At 44.0% G+C, this 20,746-nt stretch overlaps 1 protein-coding gene across 1 annotated transcript; it reads right to left on the bottom strand.

Annotated features, from left to right (window-relative positions):
* Positions 1-6,200: 6,200 nt before the first annotated feature.
* On the bottom strand, positions 6,201-20,480 carry Akirin1 (akirin 1). The gene is made up of 5 exons (XM_040756682.1): positions 20,129-20,480; positions 13,880-14,020; positions 10,562-10,696; positions 9,314-9,385; positions 6,201-7,859 (listed from the first exon to the last, which is right to left on the bottom strand). The coding sequence occupies exons 1-5, from the start codon at positions 20,343-20,345 to the stop codon at positions 7,849-7,851; spliced, it is 576 nt and encodes a 191-aa protein (XP_040612616.1). The 5' UTR covers positions 20,346-20,480; the 3' UTR covers positions 6,201-7,848.
* Positions 20,481-20,746: the final 266 nt, after the last annotated feature.

Raw genomic sequence — 20,746 nt, 5'->3', positions numbered from 1 at the left:
CACTTGAGAGGCGGCAACAGGTGGATCCCTATGAGTTCCAGGCCGCCAGAACTACGTAGTAAGATCTTGTTTCAAACAAACTAATAGCTATAGAGCTGCTATAGGGACTGGTTTACCCTGTGACATGGTGAAAATGGTTCTTTGGCTGGGCGGTGGTGGCTCACCCCTTTAATTCCAGCACTCAGGAGGCAGAGACAGGTGGATCTCTGAGTTTGAGGACAGTCTAATCTACAGCATGAATTCCAGGACTACACAGAGAAACCTTGTCTCAGAGAAGAAGAGGGGGAGGAGAAAAGGAAGAGGACAAGGAAGAAAAGGAAAAAAATTGATGTTATCAGCTGATATCTGCATAAAAGCAATCAGGAAGCTGAGACAGAAGGGTGTTTGTGAATTCAAGGCCAGCCTGAGCTACATAGCCAGAGTCCATTCCCCAAAGAAGAGTTTCTGAAGAAAATTCCCAAGGTCCACAATACTAACTTCAATCACTTCAACTTGCTCCACCCACCCTGTTCCATTATGTAAGTGCTCCACATAAAATCAGTTTCAATTCAATTAATTTCCTGAACACTCAGTGGGTGTCCAGCAAGATACTAGCTCATTATGGAACTGGCGAGCCATGCTACAAAGTTCCAGTAGCAAGGAACTGATGCCCACTAAGACCCTGCTCTCCTTGTTTCTTCTTGCAATCCTGGGGCTAGAACACAGGGCACCATATGTTAACACATACTCTATCACTGATATACCTCCAACCATCCTTTTTCTCCCTTCCTTCCTTCTTTTCTTTCTTTTTTAGTTTTATTTTGAGACAGGGTTTCTCTGTATTGTTATGGAGCCTGTCCTGTAACTCGTTCTGTAGACCAGGCTGACCTCGAACTCACAGAGATCTACCTGCCTCTGCCTCCCGAGTGCTGGGATTAAAGGTGTGTGCCACCAAGGCAGGACTGTTTTCTTTTCTTTTCTTTTCTTTTTGAGACAGGGTTTTTCTGTGTAATAGTTCTCTTTGTCTTGGAACTCTCTTTGTAGACTAGGCTGGCCTTGAATTTACAGAGATCTGCCTGCCTCTGCCTCTTAGGTGCTGGGATTAAAGGCATGACCCATCACTTCCTGGTTCACCCTTGCTTTCTTGATTCTCAGTGGCAGCATCTTTTCAGTGCCATAGGCAGGAAAGGTTAGATTCCTTCCACAAGTTTCCAATATATTTAATTTCAATATATTATATTCAATATATTCAATATATTAATGTCAATCCATCTTGTATGACCAGTCTTCTAACAGTACAGACTTTTATTATATCTCTCCTCAGAAATACCATGCAGCAATAGTAGAAAGAAGGGCATTCCCAGTGTTTCCTGAGCCAAATACTATAAGAAATGACTATGAAGGCATGTGACCAATGACAAATGATCCTTGGCCTCAGCTTGAGGAATGATAGTAGCAGTAGGAAGTCTGACAAAGTGGAACCCTATATTCTGGGTAGAGGCAGAAACAGCTAGCTCCATAGCTTCATCTTATTGTTATGAGAGAACTAAGATATTAAATTTTGTATTTTTTTTTACTTTTTGAGACAGGGTTTCTCTGTATAATAGCCCTAGCTGTCCTGGAACTCACTCTGTAGACCACGCAGGCCTTGAACTCACAGAGATCCACCTGTCTCTGCTTACTGGCTGTTGAGATTAAAAGCATGTGCTACCACCCCTGGCTCAAACCTTACAAACTCCGAGAAGGTAGGAATCTGCTGAAGCCCAGAGTACTGCCTAGGTGACTTATTGAATGTCTACTTGCACCAGTCTTGTTTATCTTTGATGACAAGATGCCTGTAGGCAAGAATTTCTTCAACAGAGTTAGCCATCATTTGTTGCCAAACAGCTTCTAGCTTTATTAGCTTGTCAGATGCAGGAGAGACTTGGAGCTGAGACAGTGGTGGGCAGGGCAACCACACCTTGGTCAGATTGGTTAGTTATGCATATCTCTTGCCTTCTTAAACCCTATCTTGCCGGGCGTTGGTGGCGCACGCCTTTAATCCCAGCACTCGGGAGGCAGAGGCAGGTGGATCTCTGTGAGTTCGAGGCCAGCCTGGTCTACAAAGCGAGTTCCAGGACAGCTTCCAAGACAATACAGAGAAACCCTGTCTCGAAAAACCAAAAAAAAAAAAAAAAAAACCCTATCTTCACGTCAGAAGAGGAACATGGAGGAGTAACCTGAACTTTTTGTCCCTCTTTCCAATGTAACCACATTGAACAAATCTCTTTCTGATTGTGCTATCAGTTTGGCTCTTTTTATAGGCTTATTGAGGATACGCAGCTGAACCCTGGCTTGCTGGGGCACAGTCTGACGCCAAGCCAGTCACATTACCACATGCCGTGCGCCTTGTTGTGTTCCTGACTCTAAGATCATCAGACTGTTGTGGCAAGTGATGCTATACAAGGATGAAGAGGGACTGAGGGCCTAGCACAGCAAGAGAGCCCTACTTAGCATGGACGACACCCTGAAGCACACACAGCATTCAAGAGGTGGCACATGCCTTTAATCCCAGCACTTGGGAGGGAGACAGGTGGGTCTTTGTGAGTTCAAGGCCAGCCTGGTCTACTGAAAAAGTTCTAGGACAGACTCCATAATTACAGAGAAACCCTGTTTTGAACCTCCCTCCCTGTACCCCCCCCACAAAAAAAGAGGGAGACATTCATTCTGGCTGAACTGTGGAGTCAATGTTTCACAATGTCAAAATTCTGAGGTTTGATGTTCTATTTCCAAGTCTAAAGATTATACTGCCTTCCACTCCCGCCCAAACTCCTGCTTCCATTTGTCCAGAAATAAACGTGTGTGTGTGTGTGTGTGTGTGTGTGTGTGTGTGTGTGTGTTGGTTCTATCCCTCTACTACCTAAGGGGGGGTTGAACTTGGGGAAGGGAAGTCCTAGGGGATTGAATTCTAGGGGCCCAAGCAGGATTAAATTCAGGTCATCAGGCTGGGTGGCAGGTACCCTTACACACTGAGCTTGGTCTTCGTCTGAAGTTTGAACTTCTTCTGCCTGGAATGCTAACACTATCTCCCCCAATTTCTCTCACCAGTTTCTGAAGGAAATCCCAATTCTTCAGACATTTTGAAGCCCTTCATGAAGTCCTGTTAGCCCTGTAAATGTGCCTGTAGATCTAAGTGTGAACAGGTCCCCGCCACTGGATGTGTCATACAACAGGGTCCTCACAGGAAGCAAGGCCTCTAATGCAAAGGCTGTAAAACTACAACTCCCAGACAAGCCTGAGCCACTGTTGCTATGGCGCCCAGGCTTCTGTAATTCTGTGCTTTCTGTCCTGAAGCAGAGATGTGAGCTTTCGAGGTCTCCATCCCTCACCTTCCACCCCTTCCCGTCAATGCTTCTTTACAGTTGCCTAATGAAACAAAGGACTTTACGCCTTTCTTCGTCTCCTGGACATTGAGACTCCAAGACCCGTGTAGCTCAGGCCTAAGGGCCCAGCCCAACCCCCTCTGAGTGAAATTCAGTGGCTGCCAGAGGGAGGACCAGGCATCTGAACTTCACTGGTGGGGCACGGTTATTATCTCAAGTACCCCGGGAATCCACTAACAAAGATTTCTATCCTGGCCCTTTCACATAGTGGAAACTTTTTTAGGTGTCTTTGCTGTTATGCAGATTTAAACAAAATGTTAGCCTAAGGAGCCTTGCACAAGGGAAGGCCTTGATAATGAAAACTTTCAGGCTAGTAATTGAAACCAACCGAGTGATTTCCATTTGGAGATGGAGGAAATATCAAGTTGAACAAATGAAACCAGGAATTCCTAAAGCAAAGTTGAGTTAGAAATAAGGCTGTCAGACTCAAGATGACAGAGGTAACTGGAGGGTGATAAATATTCTATCCTTAGAATTCCCTTTTGTAAGCATTGTAACTTGGATGGAAGGGTATTCTGGCAATCAGGTGCCAAGGAATGCCACAAAGTCACCATAAGCGCAGCAGCTTACAGCTCTGCTCTGGGAAAGGCTTCCCTAATGCAAGTATAACTACTCTATGAGGGGTTACAGATTTGCTCAGGTCCCCTAAAGTCTAACAACTGCTCTGCTAGGGTAAAGTTTCCCCAATGTCACAGCTGGACTCTGCTCCAGCAAAATTGTCTCACTGCACAACAAATCTCACTTAAGACATTTATTTATTTCGAAGGAAAAATCCAGGAGGGTGGTTGCCTCTGGGGTGAGAAGCAGCAGTTAACTGAACAGAGTATAGAACTTAGTGTTTCTTGTGGTGGCCAGAGGCAAAACTTTCTGGGTGGCTTGGGTTTTGTGGGTTTGTTACTATTTATTTATTTGTTGTTTTTTGGAGGCAGGGTTTCTCTGTGGCTTTGGAGGCTGTACTGGAACTAGCTCTTGTAGACCAGGCTGGTCTCGAACTCACAGAGATCTGCTTGCCTCTGTCTCCCAAGTGCTGGGATTAAAGGCATGCACCACCAGCAACCCTGGTTTGATGGGTTTCTGTAGCCTGATTCTGGAGCCTTACCTAGCAAATACTCTGCTTTTCCTAGAGGCACACAACACATTACAAAGCAGGGAGCCGTATTACCCTTCTGTCCACTAGACTGAGCTAGCCTAGAAAAGGCTTTACTCATTTGACCTGGGAGTTAAGGGGAACCCTAAATTATTGCTGAATAGATGCATACTTCAGTAGTCACTCAGCAGTTAGGAGACAAGAGATACAGGTCACAGTGATAGTCATGAGACAAGTGTACTACAGGACGCTATAAGCATAAAATGAAGGGGTATAATGATATAATGACGTATTACTGTGTGCAGCACACCTGGGAAGTCCTACAATCTAGGTTAGCCATCCAGTTACTATTATTACCATCGTATTTGTATCACTTTAAAGCTCTTGTGTGAGTCAGGAGTTGGTGGTGGACATCTTTAATTCCAGCACTCCAGAAGGCAGAGGCGGTGGATCTCAGTGACTTTGAGGCCAGCCTTGTCTACAAAGTGAGTTCGAGGACAGCCAGGACTGTTACACAGAGAACCTTGTCTTGAAAAAGGAAAAACAAAACAACAACAAAAAACCCAAACCAAACCAAGTGTGTCTGTGTGTATACACATATTCAGGTGTGTACACACACACTGAGGTTGGAGGATGTCAGGGGTTTCCTTACCAGAAGAGGGCACCAGATCTCATTACAGATGGCTGTGAGCCATCATGTGGTTTCTGGGAATTGAACTCAGGACCTCTGGAAGAACAGCTAGTGCTCCTGACCTCTGAGCCATCTCTCCAGCCACCAACACACATTTGCTCACATTTACTTTCATGTAGTGCTGGAGACCAAACCCAGGTTTTTGTGTGCGCTGGACAAACACTGAGCTGCACTCCCAGCCTATTCTAAGCCTGGTTCTTGGATCACCTGGTACTCTTCTTCCTCTGAGGCCTACAGGGCCATTTTTAAAGTGATAGAGAATAGTGAACTTGCCTAGCATATATGAGGTCCTAGGCTCAACCCCAGTACTTGTCAAAAAGGCAACTTATTAAACACAGATAAGTCACCACACGCTGAGTAACTTTAGCTTCCTGGACAGGTTTTCTGAAATTATACATTCCAATGCATCCTTGTAGTTTTTGTAGGTTTTGTTCTTATTCTTTTTTTTTTAATAGGTTTTATTCTTAAGGCAGGATTTCCATAGAACAATAGAATCTCCCTATCTGGGAAATACCCTTAAAACACACACACACACACACACACACACACACACACACACACACACACACACACACACACACACGTCTGCGCACATACACATACAGGGTCTTATGAACTCACATAGTCCAGGTTGGCCTTGAATACTATGCAGCCAAGGATGACCTTGAACTTCAAAGACCAACAGGATTCCAGGTCCCCAATGTGTGGCCTTAATTCCCTAATGCCAATTATCATGGTCTCATACTCCAAAGTGGTGCGGATGGATAATCTAAGAATCTGTAGGCACTGCAAGCAGTTAAGAGGGTGGCATGATGGTAATTTCTGAAAATACCTCTTAGCTAGAAGCTTACAGGAGCTTAGAAGGGAGCGCAGCACAGTGGTGTCTAATGGGCCTTGGGTGAAACAGCCTTTGGACCTTGGTATCCTCATAGACCTTTAGCCACCCACCACAATCATTACTAAGGCTTGCTTCAGGAACTCGTAACTACCCCAGAGAAAGAAGAGATGAAACAAGCTGTGCTTCAGGTGAGTCAACCATTCTTTAATTACTAAAAGTGATGGTGGGCTTGAGGAGTTTATAAATCTTCAACAGGTTGTTGAACTATGGAAATGGTTATAGCAGTCTTAGAGAGTTATCTGAATACACATTATCACAGTACCAAGAAGACAAGGTAAACAAATAGCTTAAGTATTTTATTTGTTTGCAACTAAGCTTGTTAACACTATATAATGAAAATGTACAAAGAATAATGTTGCAGTTTTTGGTTAGATTTAAGTCAAAGACATTCATTAATAAGGAATCTTCAAATATGAATACCCCAGAAATGTCCGTAAGCCATCGGATCTCAACAACTGTCTCTGAATATCACCTTACTTTGGAAGGCATTGGCAAACATTTGAATCAAAACTCAAGTTTTCCAAAATAAAGCCGTAATTAATAAAACTATTCTATATTCAAACTAAAACAATTTAATAAAACTTTCCTTTCCAAAACAATAGTAAAGGAAACAAGGCATTTTGTTAAATGTGGTCCTGAACAAGTCACAGTAAAAATAAATGTATATGTAACTCCCACCTCCTCAAAGGAGAGGCTGCTTTCTGCTCACAGCCTCGGGACCAAGGTAGAGAACAAGCAACTTCAGGCAGGGAGGCGCCAAAACCAAGCTCTAACAGTTGAACACGGACACCTTAGGGGAGTCTGGGGGAACCTGGACAAAAGATCCAGATTCGTTGTTGAACCCGATGAGAAGGTAAAGTGGCTCCTCCCATGCAGCAGTGCTGCAAGGCCTGGCCCCGCCTTGCACTCCCCTGTGTTATGCTGAGCACACCCTGATGTTCCGCTCCAGGGGAGAACTTTTCCCTGTAGAAGTCCAGGGTCCAGGGAGCTCCTTGACTGTATGAATGAGGTGAGCTCAGACTCCACAGGGTATTTTAAGGCTTGGAGTCAAAGTATTTTCCAGCACAGCTAGGCAGAGTCCATGTGTTGATGTCCCATCTCCAGTTTGTTCTAATTTCTCACCATGTATTTGCAGATTCAGGACTGCAGACCTTCCCTACATCATCATAATCATGTCTAATGTCCATCCTAACTTATTATTCAAATTCTGTGCCTGGAAACAGTCCCTGTATTTAATGATAATACCTATACATAAAACAATCCACTGTTACAACTTATATGGTCATCAAACATTAATGATCTTCTGTAGACCAAAAAAATGTTTCTAACCATAATTGTCGTGCATCAAATTCACAGCCAGAATCCCCAAGATCAAAAAAAGTTTTGCACAATACAAATAATAACTTAAAACACACAGACACACACACGCACACACTCACACACTTCTCACAGAGCTGTGCTTGGGGAAACTCCACGTGTTGAGTGCCACTGAAGGCATTCTTTGCTAAACTGCTGCTCCAGGTACTTTTGCTTGGAAAACCTATCACGGTAGGGTACAGCTGTTTAGTGGATGAGCAGAAAAGAAAGATATGCTTGTGGCAACCAGAAAGTTTTAAGGTCTTTCAAGTTGTATAAAATGGAACCTGCAGGAACATTTATGTGTTCTCAGGATGCAAAGTTGGAGCTGAAATGTGATATCAAACCAGTTGCAAAAAGTGTACAGCAGCCATCTCTTGAGGTCACACCTGGTACCCAGATAGGCAAGAAGGCTTCAGGATACATCTGCAAATGAGGGTTAAAAGACAAACAGAAAGAACAATGAAGGTGTAGTCTCATGCTTTTTTTTTTGTTTTTTTGAGACAGGGTTTCTCTGTATTGTTTTGGAAGCTATCTTGGAACTCACTATGTAGACCAGGCTGGCCTCGAACTCAGAGATCCATCTGCCTCTGCCTCCTGAGTGCTGGTCTCATGCTTTTTAAAACATACACTAGCAGCAAATGATCAGAGCATGCTATGGTAGCACTCCACTTAAATGGCAGAATTTAACAAATCTGTCTCAAATATTTCAAATATTGAGAATTAAGAAATCTTGACCACAGCCGGGCGTTGGTGGCGCACACCTTTAATCCCAGCACTTGGGAGGCAGAGGCAGGCGGATCTCTGTGAGTTCGAAGCCAGCCTGGTCTACAGAGCTAGTTCCAGGACAGTCTCCAAAGCTACACAGAGAAACCCTGTCTTGAAAAAACAAAAACAAAACAAAACAAAAAAGAAATCTTGACCACTTGTTGGATAAATCAATTTCCATAAACTAACCAGATCCACCTTTCTGGAGAAAATATATTAACAAAGAGACTGGTGCTAGAGTCAGATAACCATAGGTAGCAATCCTTGAAAACTTGAGCGAATTAGCTAACATCTCTAAGTATTGTGCTTACCAATAAAATGGGGTTAATTAAAAGTTCCATCTCAAAGGATACTGTGAGGATGATGTGAAATTATGATATGCTGGTTTGACATTGTACTGGACACAAAAGTATCTTAGCCACTTTATATTTACTTTTAGATTTACTTATTTTAATATATGAGTGTTTTGCCTGCATTTATGTTTGTGTACTTTGTGTGTGCACCAGGTGCCCTCAAGAGATCAGAAGGAGGCATCAGATTTAGTACTGAAGTTGTAGGTGTTTGTGAGTCATCCATGTGGATACTGGGACCTGGCCTGGAGTCCTCTGAAAGAGCAACAGCTCAGGGCCTTTTGCTCTCAGGACATAAAACACCCCCCTCCCCCAGCAAAATCCTGTTCTTAGAAATTCTAAAACAAAACAAACAAAAAAATGTTTAGAATTTCTTTTTTTTTTTTTTTTGGTTTTCCCAGACAGGGTTTCTCTGTGGCTTTGGAGGCTGTCCTGGAACTCACTCTGTAGACCAGGCTGGCCTTGAACTTACAGAGATCCGCCTGCCTCTGCCTCCTAAGTGCTGGGACTAAAGGCGTGCGCCACCACCGCCCAGCGAAATTCTAAAACTTTAAATTTTTTTATTTTATGTGCATTGGTGCTTTGCCTGCATTTATGTCTGTATGACCTGGATTACAGACAGTTGTGAGCTGCCATGTGAGAGCTGCCATGTGAGTGCTAGGAATGGAACTCCGGGTCCTCTGGAAGAGCAGCCAGTGAACTCATGATCCATCCCTCTAGCCCCAAACTTGGAGATTGTAAAGAAAAACTTGGTATACTCACAACTTGTTGGCCTTGTCCCATATCGCCGCATAATCTGATCATGTGTGAATTTCACAAAAGATTCATACTGTTCTGTGAAGATATAATAAATAGCATATACTTATCCCAGAAATTCATCCTTAACATTCCAGGCAATTTAGAAAGCAGGATGACATCTGTCTTCCCTGTTTGCATTCTCTACTCAAACACCCCCTTTACTCTCCTGCAATTCAATCCACTGCCCAAGGTCTTCCAGAAAAAGATGTGTGAACTTCAAGTCCTGAAGTCCTTTCTTCATTACAAAATGAAAACATCAATGAGTGGGATTACAGTAGGATCAGTAACAGAGGGCTTGCCTAAGCAAATGGGTGAGGTAAAAAAAAAAAAATTTAAAAAGCTGAGAATGGTGGTAGCTCATGCTTAGAATCCCATTCCTTCAGTTAATTCAAGAGATCAAGACTAGTTGGGCGTTGGTGGCACACACTTTTAATCCCAGCACTCAGGAGGCAGAGTAAGGCAGATCTCTGTGAGTTTGAGGCTAGCTTGGTCTACAGAGCCTGGTCTACAGAATGAGTTCCAGGACAGCCTCCAAACAATACAGAGAAACCCTGCCTCAGGGAAGGAAAAAAAAAAAAGAGTTCAAGACTAGCCTGGTCCACATAGTAAGTTCCAGATTTATTTTTATTATTTTTAAAATTATATGTGTGCATGTGTATTTGAATGCAGACACCTTTGGAGTCTAGAAGAGTGTTGGATTAGACAGAGCTGGAATTATAAGTGGTCTTGAGTCACTCAGGATGGGTACTGGGAATTGAACTCAGGTCTTCTGGGAGAGCAGGAAGCACTCTGAGTCATCTCTAGTCCCATTACTATTCTTGATCACACAGGCTCTACTTGTCATTACTAGTAACTACCTTTTTTCCAACCTCAGCTGACCTATACTTACTTTTTCTATCATACCTTCCAAACCTAAGAGTGCTCAACTTCTACATCACAAAGAGACTCCAACACAGAAGTTTGAACATGCTGGCAACACTGCACTGCACCGATCCTGACACCTGTTAGGAAGTCAGTGCCATAAGCCAACCACCTGTTACCAGCTGGTGGCCTGCTCACTGCCTATACTTCTGGAAAAGTCTTACATGTAGAGCTTGGCTTATCTGCTTTCAGAAATGTAAATGAGTTCTTTCATATGTGTACGTAACACCTGTGACACCACCAAAGAGTAGCCGTAGTGCTCACAACAGTGCTCTCTTGCAGGAAGCCTACCTGCGAGCTTGGTACTGAGGATCTGCTCGTACTCCTCCCGGACTTTATCTTCATAGTCTTTTAACAGCCGCTCGCATATTATCCCTACTTGTCGGAGGGTAAAGGTGGGCTGGTCCTTCTTCATCCAGGAAGAACCTGGCAAGAGCAAAAACATAAGCCGGATGCAGTGGCACATGCCTATAACCCACATTGCAGTTCCATGGTTCAGAAGGAACAACTTTCCTAAGTTCTGGGGACTCAAACTCAGGTCCCCCTACATGCCCTGTACAGCTGGAGCTACCGGCCTGGTCTATGCTCTAGAAGCAGAGGAACAGGGGAACAGATATATGTTGTGTGCTAGCTGGGCTCACACTCACCCCATAATGGACCACAACTAAAGCTTAAAGCTGAAGCCCCCAGCCCAGATCTCTCTCCTCTCCTCCCTCCCCTCTCCCTCTCCCCCTCCCTCCCTCACCTGGAACTCCTAGCAATCCACCTGTCTCTGCCTCTGAATGTTGGAATTAAAGGTGTCCAATACCACACCCTGCCAATCATAATGTTTAAATTAAGTTCATGATTTGGTATTGGACTTCATTCACAACTACCCTGGAGCACATGTGGACCCAATGGACATCAGGTTAGATACATCTGATTGGAAAACAAACACCAAAAATACACTATCTTCTATTTTTAGGATCCACAAATGAGTTTATAAGTTACAGGAGTCTGAGATTCAGGACCAATATAAAACAAGTCACTGACATTAACCTCTTATCATTTGGAAATGGTCTCAAAAAGTCCAGGCTTAGCTGGCCTTGAAATTGTTAGTACCCCCAAATAACCTTTAATTCCTGATCCTTCTGCCTCTACCTTCCCAAGTATTGGGTTACAGTGTTGGTTTTATTTGGTGCTGGGAATCCCACCCAGGGCTTCATGCATTCGAGGTCAGCACTCTACCAACTGAGGCAGTCATTACACCTCATGCTCCTTTTGTGACTAATCAGACTCCTATAAACCCAGCACTTCCAAGGTGGAGGCAAAAGGATAAGGAATTGGGGGTCAAGGTTATTCTGTGCTACTTAGTAATGAATCTCTTACCTATAGGCCTGTTTCTCATTTTCCTTGTTACTTTACCAGCAGAGGCCATTGGAAATCAAAACTGCCATTTTTAGCTTCTTGGGAGCTAAGATTTCAGATCTGAACAGGTTTTATCAAATAAGCTCACTCAGAGCACTCAGAAGAAATGGGAGGGACAATGCTATAGCAAGCTTCTAGTTTGGAAGTGAGGCTAAAAAGAAGCAAGCAACAACCTGGTTCTGGAGCAACAGATTCCACAGGACTTCCTGCCAGGCGATGGTAAAATAGCAGTCTTATAAATCAGCAAAAGATGACGCTGTAGCCCTGGTCCAAGAACCTCAGAAGTCAGTATAGAATCTGTTTCTTCATTCCTGTTAGTATTTAAGCTGCTTACCACCTTAAAACATATTTTTGTGGCTTTTTCCTCTTAAACCAAACAAAGTATTTTTTTCCTCTACAAATAAAACATGACCAAAACATCTAGTCACTTATCATTTGTAATCATTTCTCTACGCACATTTTCTACTACTTTAACATTATGTTACTATCTGAGTAGTGGTGGCACACACCTTTAATCCCAGCACTCGGGAGGCAGAGGCAGGTGGATCTTTTTGCTAGGAAGCCTGATCTACAGAGCGAGTTCCAGGGCAGCCAGGGTTATACAGAGAAACCCTGTCTTGAAATTCCACTCCCCCACCCACCCCCCAAAAAAAGAAAAGGAAGAAGAGAAACTGAGTAATTTAAGGAAACAAACTTTTCAACTATTTTAGGTCACAGAGGTTTGCAACACTGGCCTGTTGCCCATTTACAGGGACACAGCAGGCAAGTCTAGTTCACTAAGTGACAGAGACAACCTCAAATCCTGAGATTTTAGAGCACTGTCCCCACAAACCACGTGTCTAGGTTACAAAACAGGATTGTCCAACAGAACTTTCTAAAACAAATTTCCTACAGTTGCATAACCAATACAAGGCCACATATGACTACTATTTATGTAACTGACTAAAATAAGATTACTGCATATAATCACTTGATTTTTAACCTTACTGGGCATGATGGCTCAAAGGTGTAGTCAGCAAGCAAGACTCCCACACGTGCCGGGCGGGCGGTGGTGGCGCACGCCTTTAATCCCAGCACTCGGATCTCTGTGAGTTCGAGGCCGGGCTGGACCGATAGCCTCCAAAACAATATAGAGAAACCCTGTCTCGTAATAACCAAAAAAGAAAAAAAAAAAAAAAAAGATTCCCACACGTTGGAGGACAGCTTGGTCTGTATATTGAGTTCCAGACTAGCAAGGGTTACATATTGAGACCTTGTTTCAACACAAAAATAGGGACCAGGTATGGTGGCACACAACTTTTAATTCCAGCACTCAGGAGACAAAGGTAAGAGGATCTTTGGAGTATCAGGCCAGCCAGGGCTACATGGTGAGACCCTATCTTAAAAACAACTTGCCCAGGGGCTGGAAAGATGGCTCAGTAGTTAAGTCCTGGCTGTTCTTTCAGAGGACCAGATTCATTCCTCGGCACCCATATTGCAGCTCACAGCTGCCTGTACTAGCAATTCCAGGGGATCTGACACCTCCACACACACACACACACATGCACGAAAAACACCAGTGCACATAAACAAACAAACAAACAAACAAACAAATAAATCACTACAATAAATGACACTTGTCCAAGCCAAAAACAAAAACTCAAAGCAAACATTAGATAAAAAATACCTTAGTTCCATGTCATGGTTTGAATCTAGAACATCCCCTTCAGCCTCATGTTTTATTTAAGTGCTTGTTCCCTAACTTGTGGCATTATTTTGAAGGCTGTGGTGTCTTCAGAAGATGAGGCCCCAGCAGGTGCAAATAGGTCACTGTGACAGGCCTTTGAAGTTTATATCTGGTTCCATGTCACCCCCATTTCCTGGTCTGCACCATATGAAGAAGCCAAAAGCTTACTGCACAAATAGAGCCACTTCCCTAAGCCTCTGCTGCCACGAAGGACAATATCAGCTGAAACCATAACCTTCCTGTCTAAATTGTCAGGTTGTCACAGTACTTAGCAACACAGCACAGGTGGCTAAAGGACATCTGCAGCTAAAGAGAGGCAAACTGTTTTGAGCTAGGGTCTTGCTATATATCACAAGATGGTTTCAAATGCATAATCCTAGCCTTAGCCTCTTAAATATGCCAGGATTACAAATGTGCACCACAAAACGCAGCTCGCAAGTTCTGAAAATAGATTTTCAATACCAATGCATGCTTACCTGGAGAACTTGGTGCCGTGAGTGCCGAGGAGGGAGGCTGGCTTTCTGAAGTACAGGCTTCACTCTGACTAAGAACAACCTCTAAATGTCTCCACCTCTGATAACGGCTATATTCTTGCTTTATGTTCTGAAAAATTTGCTCTAGAAAAAAAAAAAAAAAAAAAAGAAAGAAAGAAAATAAATGTGAGCATTCATTTTGTGGTCATTTCTTCCAACTTCCCACCTATAAAAACTTGCTTGAGAAGACAGGCAAGAAAGGTCTTATTATTTTATTCTACAAGATGCTGGGGTTCAAACCCCAAGTCTTTTCAACACTAGGCAAGTGCTCTACCAATGAGTTACATCCCCAGACAAATAAGATATTCTGACTAAAATATTCCCTGTATCATACAGGTAGTAATCTCTTTTTCATCCTATGTTATTAACAGGTAATGTTTACAGTATGCAAATCAGTCCTATAGCTCAAGATACAGTGTTCTTATTCTGACTATTTATGGAGCTGGTGAGATGGCTCAGTGTATAAAGGTGTTTGCTGTGCAAGCCTGGTGCCCTGAGCTCAGTTCCCTGACATAAAACACATGTATCATGCACACAACATAATACATTTAAAAACATTTTAAATGCCTAGAATAGGGACTGGAAAAATGGATCAACAGTTAAGCACACTGACTATCCTTCCAGAAAATCTGGATGATTCCCAGCATCCATATGGGAGTTCACAGTGGTCTTTTACCTCCAGTTTCAAAGAATCTGAGTCCTCTTCTGGCCTCTACGGTACCAGGCACACAAGTGGTACACAGTCAAACATGCAGGAAAACACTCAAACACATAAAAGTTTAATCCTAAAATAATAGCTGTTTTGGTGAAGCATCTCATGCAGTTTCCTTTACTTTTTTTCTTGTGTCAAACAAGCAAGTCAGACCTGAATTTTGCTGAATTCACTGCTACAATTTAAAGTAAAATAAGCCATGCTGTTATTTTTAATTTGTTTTGTGTCTGGAGACAGATTCTTATGTAGCTCAGGCTGGTCTTGATCCTGTTGTACAGTTCCTGATGATCCCCTTCTCCATTTTCTTTTTCTTTTTGTTTTTTGAGACAGGGTTTCCCCATGTAACAGTCTTGGCTGTCCTCAAACTCAGAGATCTGCCTGTCTCTGCCTCCCAAATGCTGGGATTAAAGGCGTGTTACCATTGTTTGGCTCTTTGAGAAACAGTTTCAAAGAGCTTAAACTTACAGCAACCACCCTATCTTAGCTCAGTTAAGTTTTACATTTTCACAAAACACAGTATTATGGATGAGTCTCTTATCACTAAAGGTCTTTTAACAATTAAGTTTTTGTCCCATTAGAAGGTGGTACATAGCAAAAACCATTATGTCTGGACACACAACAGGGAAGGAGCTGAGGGCTACTGTTTGGATTATCAAGGCTTATTAAAAGTGTTTCTAGGCAGTGGTGGCACACACCTTTAGTTCCAGCACTTGGGAGGATCTCTGTAAATTCCAGGCCAGTCTGGTCTACAGAGTGAGTTCCAGAACAGCCAAGGCTACAAAGAGAAACCCTGTCTTGAAAACAAAACAAAAAAACAAACAAACAACAGAACCCCCACATAATTAAAAATAAAAATAAGTTCTTTAAAATAGTCTCCAAGCTGGGTGTGGTAGCAAGCCAATCCCTGTAATCTCCGCACTTGGAAGGATGCAGGCAGGAGAATCAAGGATCCAAAGTCATCCTCAATTACATAGAGTTTGAGAACAGTCTGGGCTCAAAAAACAAGCTGGGTTGGTAGCCCCTGACTGTGATCTCAGTGACTGGGGAACAGAAACGGGAGGATCACAGCTAGGTCAAAGTCAGCCTGGGCTGAATGAGACCCTGACTCAAAACAAACAAATGTTCTCAAGCCTCTCATGATCCCAAATCAACCTGAAATTCCAGCTTCTCTGGAGGCCCAGGCAAGAGGATTCCAAGATCAAGGTTATACTGGAAAATACAGTAAGTTGAAGGACAGTCCAAGCACCTCAGCAAAACTCTATCTTAAGAAGTAAAATGAGAGCTGAGGATACAGCTCAGGTAAAGCACTAGCTTCACATGCAATTTACAGCACCAGAAAAACAAAAAAGGTGATACTATAACAGTGTTTGCTAGGACTCAATTATTCTGAGTTAGTCATCACAAACTGAATTTGCCAACATGCAGGAAATACCAATTAGCAACTATAAAATCATATTCCTGGAAACAAGAGTCCAAAAGCATATGGGTTTCAGGTTTATATACCCAGTGGCATAATACTGTATTCCTTCTCCATATAATATAAAGGCCCCCCACAACAAAAGCAGAGACTGCATCTATGGTGATGAATAGCTGTGGGATTCCAGTATAGGGAAGTGGGGATGGGGGCAGGAGAATCACTTCAAAGTTTGAGGCCAGTCTGGCCTATTTAACAAGTTCCAGACCAGTCAGTGTTACACAGACTTATCTAAAAACCAGGAAATTATATTCCTCAGCTGAAATTGTTCCAATGCACAGTCTGTTTTAACCATACTTGTCAGGGGTGTAAGGTGTTGACAATGCCACTTTGTTTGCTACGAGTAATTTTAGGAAGTCATTCCACATCTTTAGTTTAGTTATTCAATGTAAATGCGAAATGCCTATCTGAACAGGTAATGAGAATCAAAATCACAGAATGAATAATGGTGCTGGCGATGGTATGTATGGTCCAGGAGTTGCACATCTAGTTAAACTAATTCTGCCTAAACTTAGGACAAACACAATAATGTCTTTCTTTAACACAACCATGAATCCAGCCTCTAGATCCCTGAATACAGGGAAGCTTCTTTTTTTTTAAGTCCTACTCATCAAATGCACACCTGCCAGATTCACTCAATACAAGGATGGAAGCAACTGCTATGAAACAAGAAAGGACAGTCTGAGGGCAGAAGCGCTCTACTGAGCCCCAGCTGCCTGCTGCACAGCAAAGTGAACAATGGGAACACACAACTTAGAGGCTAGCAGGGTCCACTACCAAGCCCAAGTTTCAACTACAATCTATGCAGGAAGAACTTGGTGCAATTTTCTTTGGAAGACCACCTAAAACAAGAAGCAGCATTTATTTTTAAAAATGCAAATTTCTTATGCTTTTAATCCTCAATTCTATTATTTAGCTTTTAGCTTCCAGTTTATTTATCAGGCTAAATTCCTTCCCCAAACTTTTCTGAGCTACTACAAGCCACAAGTAAAGACCTTTCAAGACTCTGTCCTGTGTGGGGCATGGTAGAGCACAAGTTGAATCCCAGCATCCGTGAGGCAGAGGCAAGTGGAGCTTTTTTGAGTTCCAGCTAACCGGGGCTACCTAAAATAACTTTGTCATCTGTCCCCCACCTCCTCCAAAAAACAAACAAACAAATAAAACACCTCAACCCCGGCCTGGAGAGATGGCTCAGAGGTTAAGAGCACTGACTGCTCTTCCAGGGGTCCTGAGTTCAATTCCCAGCAACCACATGGTGGCTCACAACCATCTACAATTCAATCTGGTGTCCTCTTCTGGCAGAATACTGTATATGTAATAAATAAAACCTTTAAAAATTAAAAAAAAAAACCTCAACCCTAAGGCAGGCATGGTAGTAGAAATCTGCAATCCCACTCAGTACAGAGGAGACAGAGGCAGGAAGAACAGGAATTCAAACTCATTCTTGGCTACAAGCAATAAACAAGTGGTATCCAAATAAAGTCAGACTGATTAAAAAATCATGCAACACATGCCTGAAACCCAGAGCTCAGGAGGCTCTGAGTCCAGTCATCCTTAGGCATCTACTACATGTCTCTTTCCCTCTAAACCCTCAAAAAAGTGAGGAGGAGGAAGAAGAGAAGGAAATTTTAAAAATCAGATTGTTAAATTCATTTCCCCCTTAGGTGATATCATTGTGTTTCTCTCTCTCTCTCTCTCTCTCTCTCTCTCTCTCTCTCTCTCTCTCTCTCTCTCTCTCTCTCTCTCTCTCTCTCTCTCTCTCTCTCTCTCTCTCTCTCTCTCTCTCTCTCTCTCTTTGTGTTCTGTCACAGGGTATGGATAAGACTCAGGTAGCTTGGAACTCATTATATGGACCAGATTGACCCTGAGCTTGTAGCAATCCTGGTTTTGCTTCTCAAGTGCTGAGATTACAGTACAGAGTGCCAAACCTGCCTATTCTATTTGTAGAGCAACTGACAACATCTCTCCTATTTTACCCTTGAATCCAGAAGGCATTTTTCACTTAAGATAAAAAGCATTAAATAATGTATTACTGCTTCACATTTCTTTCATGACTGACAATAAGTACTAAGAAACACGGAGTTGGGTTGTGTTTAATAAATTAAAGTTTAAAAAAAATGTTGACAAGAGTTCTGGGCATTTAGTTTCCCCAAACCATGATTGAGGCTCTGGGTTCCAAACCCAGCACCCCAACAGCAAAAAGAGAGGCCTCATTACAGAATTCTGCCATATTCAGTCTCTGAACACATTTAACAATAGTCTTTAAAACTGAGGTCATCTGAACCACAACCCAAATGGTACAGAAAATTAAGTACTGAAGAAATAAAACTTCTGGGGCTAGGGACATGGCTCAGGGGTTAAGAGCACTGGCAGCTCTTCCAGAGGACCCAAATTCAAACCGTCTGTAATTCCAGTTCCATGGGATATGGTATGCTCACACAGACATACTTGTAGGCAAAACACCAATGCACATAAAAATAAATCTTGAAAAAAAGAAATAAAACTTAATCTTCCTGCCTCAGCCCTGCCTTCCTCCGCTTTTGGGGTCCTCCATAAAACAAAAAATAAAAACAAAATACAAAAGAACAACAACAACAAAAAACTTCCAGTGTTCAGCCATTCTGTGCATAAGGTTATATTTTATTTTAAGTCACCAGGGCATTTAAACTGAAAAGATTCCACGATGGGTCAGAATAGGTAATAGAAGTGAGACTATTTAGAAACGATTACAGGAATCAGCCATGGTGGGTTTCAAGTCTGTGATTCCTGTACTTGTGAGGCTGAGGCAAGAGAAGTGCTGAGCTCAAGACAGGCCTGGGCCACCCTGTCTACCAAGTGAGACACTGTCACACATCAGCAAAGGAAATGACTATATTGGGATTAACAAACTCAAAGGGAAAGACGCTGCAAAGTGAGTCTAGAGGAAAGGGCAGAGACACCGTTTAAAGGAAATGTTTGGTATTGCTTTAAACTCTAGGACTAAGAAGTGAACACAGGCAGAGATAAACTTGAGCGAGGTCTGCTGGTGGCAGCAAATATCCTCGAGTGGATATGCAGAGGAAGGAGGAAATGAAAACTGAAGGCACTAGCGACTGAAAGGTGAAGAAAAAAAATGAGTTAAAGGGATTACAGGTTTTGTTAACGCTTGAAGAATAAGAAGAAAAATACAAAGAAACGACCTGACCAAACTCACTTTTGAGGGCTCATTTCTGTGATCCCTTTAAATTTGCTGAAGCTCTTTCCCTCCTCCTCCTGCAATACGATAGGTATCTTTACTGTCACATGAGTCCTTCCTTTTGCCTTGGCTAAAATGAAGTGCCTTACCCACGTCAAGTCACTGTATTAGATATCTGAATTCATGGTACGAAATCTTTGTATACTGAAGGATTCCCAAATACTAGCCAACCAACTACCCACTTCAAACCATACACGAGACAATAGCCATACAATAAAACATGGCCAGTCCCTCTAAGAAATGGGTTGAAATCATATTCCATGACTGCTGGGTGGTTCCTGATCCCTAAAGACTTCCAGAAATCAAGTCTCCCTACAAGCTCCAGCAAGGTGCGGCGCCGCACACACTCACGCCCCCTCCCCTCTAATCGGTCTCCCGCCCCACACAAGGCTGGGTTCGTGAGCAGAATCCAATTTTCCATGGCCCACTGGATCTGCTGGGAGGTTCCGTACAGCAGAGGCAGGAGGGGCTTCAGGGACAAGGGGAGCTTTCGGCAGGCAGGGGTATCCCCACCTCATCTTGGTGCCCATCCCTCCAGGCTCTCCAGGTGCAGGAAACCCCGAAAACCCACACTGTGGGGCCACTGCCCTTCCCGGATGTCTCTCGTCCCCGGAAGCAACCGAGCCCAGCAGCACCCCAGTTCCTTTTTCTCCTAAGGCCGAGATGAAGTGCTGAGGTGATTTCGGTCGGCGTCCGCGACCCCCGCACCCTCCCCATCCCCCACGCCCCGGCCTGGCTTCCTGCCAAGTCCGCAGCAGCAGCCCAGGTTACCGGGAGTTGGAAGGCGACGCTCGCTGCCGGGCAGGGCAGGCTGCTGGAGACTCGTAGACGGCATCTGCATCTGAAACGGCGGCGGCTCGGCGTCCGGGGGCCTGAGGCCCGGAGTGGGGCCGGGCAGAGGGGCACAGCGTCGCCTCTTCGGGGAACCGGGGCTCAGCAGCGCCGCCTCGAACTCCATAGGTCGCTTCAGTGTCGCCCCGCACGCCATCCCGCGAAGGGGCCAGAGACTAGACGCAGACGCGGTAACAACGGCGGCCCAGGAACCAACTCCTGAGCTACGGCTCCCAAGCTAAGCCGGCTCCAATGGCGCCTCCGGCACCCGGCAGCCGCGCTGGCCCCGCCTCCTGTGACGTCACGGGCATGCGCCACCGCCCGGCGGAGGGGAGCTTAGCCGGAAGAGGTCTTCTCTAGGAGGTCCTCAGGCCTGGGCTCGGGCCGCGGCGCCCCCCTGCGGAGGAAGTGGGACGGTCTGGGCGGAGAGCGTGGTCGCCTAGCAACACTGGGAAGGCCCCCGCCCCCGCCCCTCCCAGGGCCCCCCTTCACCGGCTCTGCCGGGGTGGCCTCGGAGGTCTTTCGCACCTGCGCGGCAGGGGATGGGGGGGGATGGGA

The sequence above is a fragment of the Mesocricetus auratus genome, unplaced genomic scaffold (assembly GCF_017639785.1).
Source record: "Mesocricetus auratus isolate SY011 unplaced genomic scaffold, BCM_Maur_2.0 Super-Scaffold_100014, whole genome shotgun sequence".
Classification (NCBI taxonomy): domain Eukaryota; kingdom Metazoa; phylum Chordata; class Mammalia; order Rodentia; family Cricetidae; genus Mesocricetus; species Mesocricetus auratus.
Note: the sequence above shows the minus strand (reverse complement) of the source record. Positions and strands in the feature narration are given on the sequence as shown.

Excerpts from the sequence above, each read along its gene's own strand:
- Akirin1 (XM_040756682.1), bottom strand. The coding sequence starts at position 20,345 with ATGGCGTGCGGGGCGACACTGAAGCGACCTATGGAGTTCGAGGCGGCG. Across the intron at positions 10,697-13,879 it reads CACGGCACCAAGTTCTCCAG|GTTCTTCCTGGATGAAGAAG; the intron begins GTAAGCATGCAT and ends TGCTCTTGCCAG. Across the intron at positions 9,386-10,561 it reads CCTCAGTACCAAGCTCGCAG|AACAGTATGAATCTTTTGTG; the intron begins GTAGGCTTCCTG and ends ATATCTTCACAG.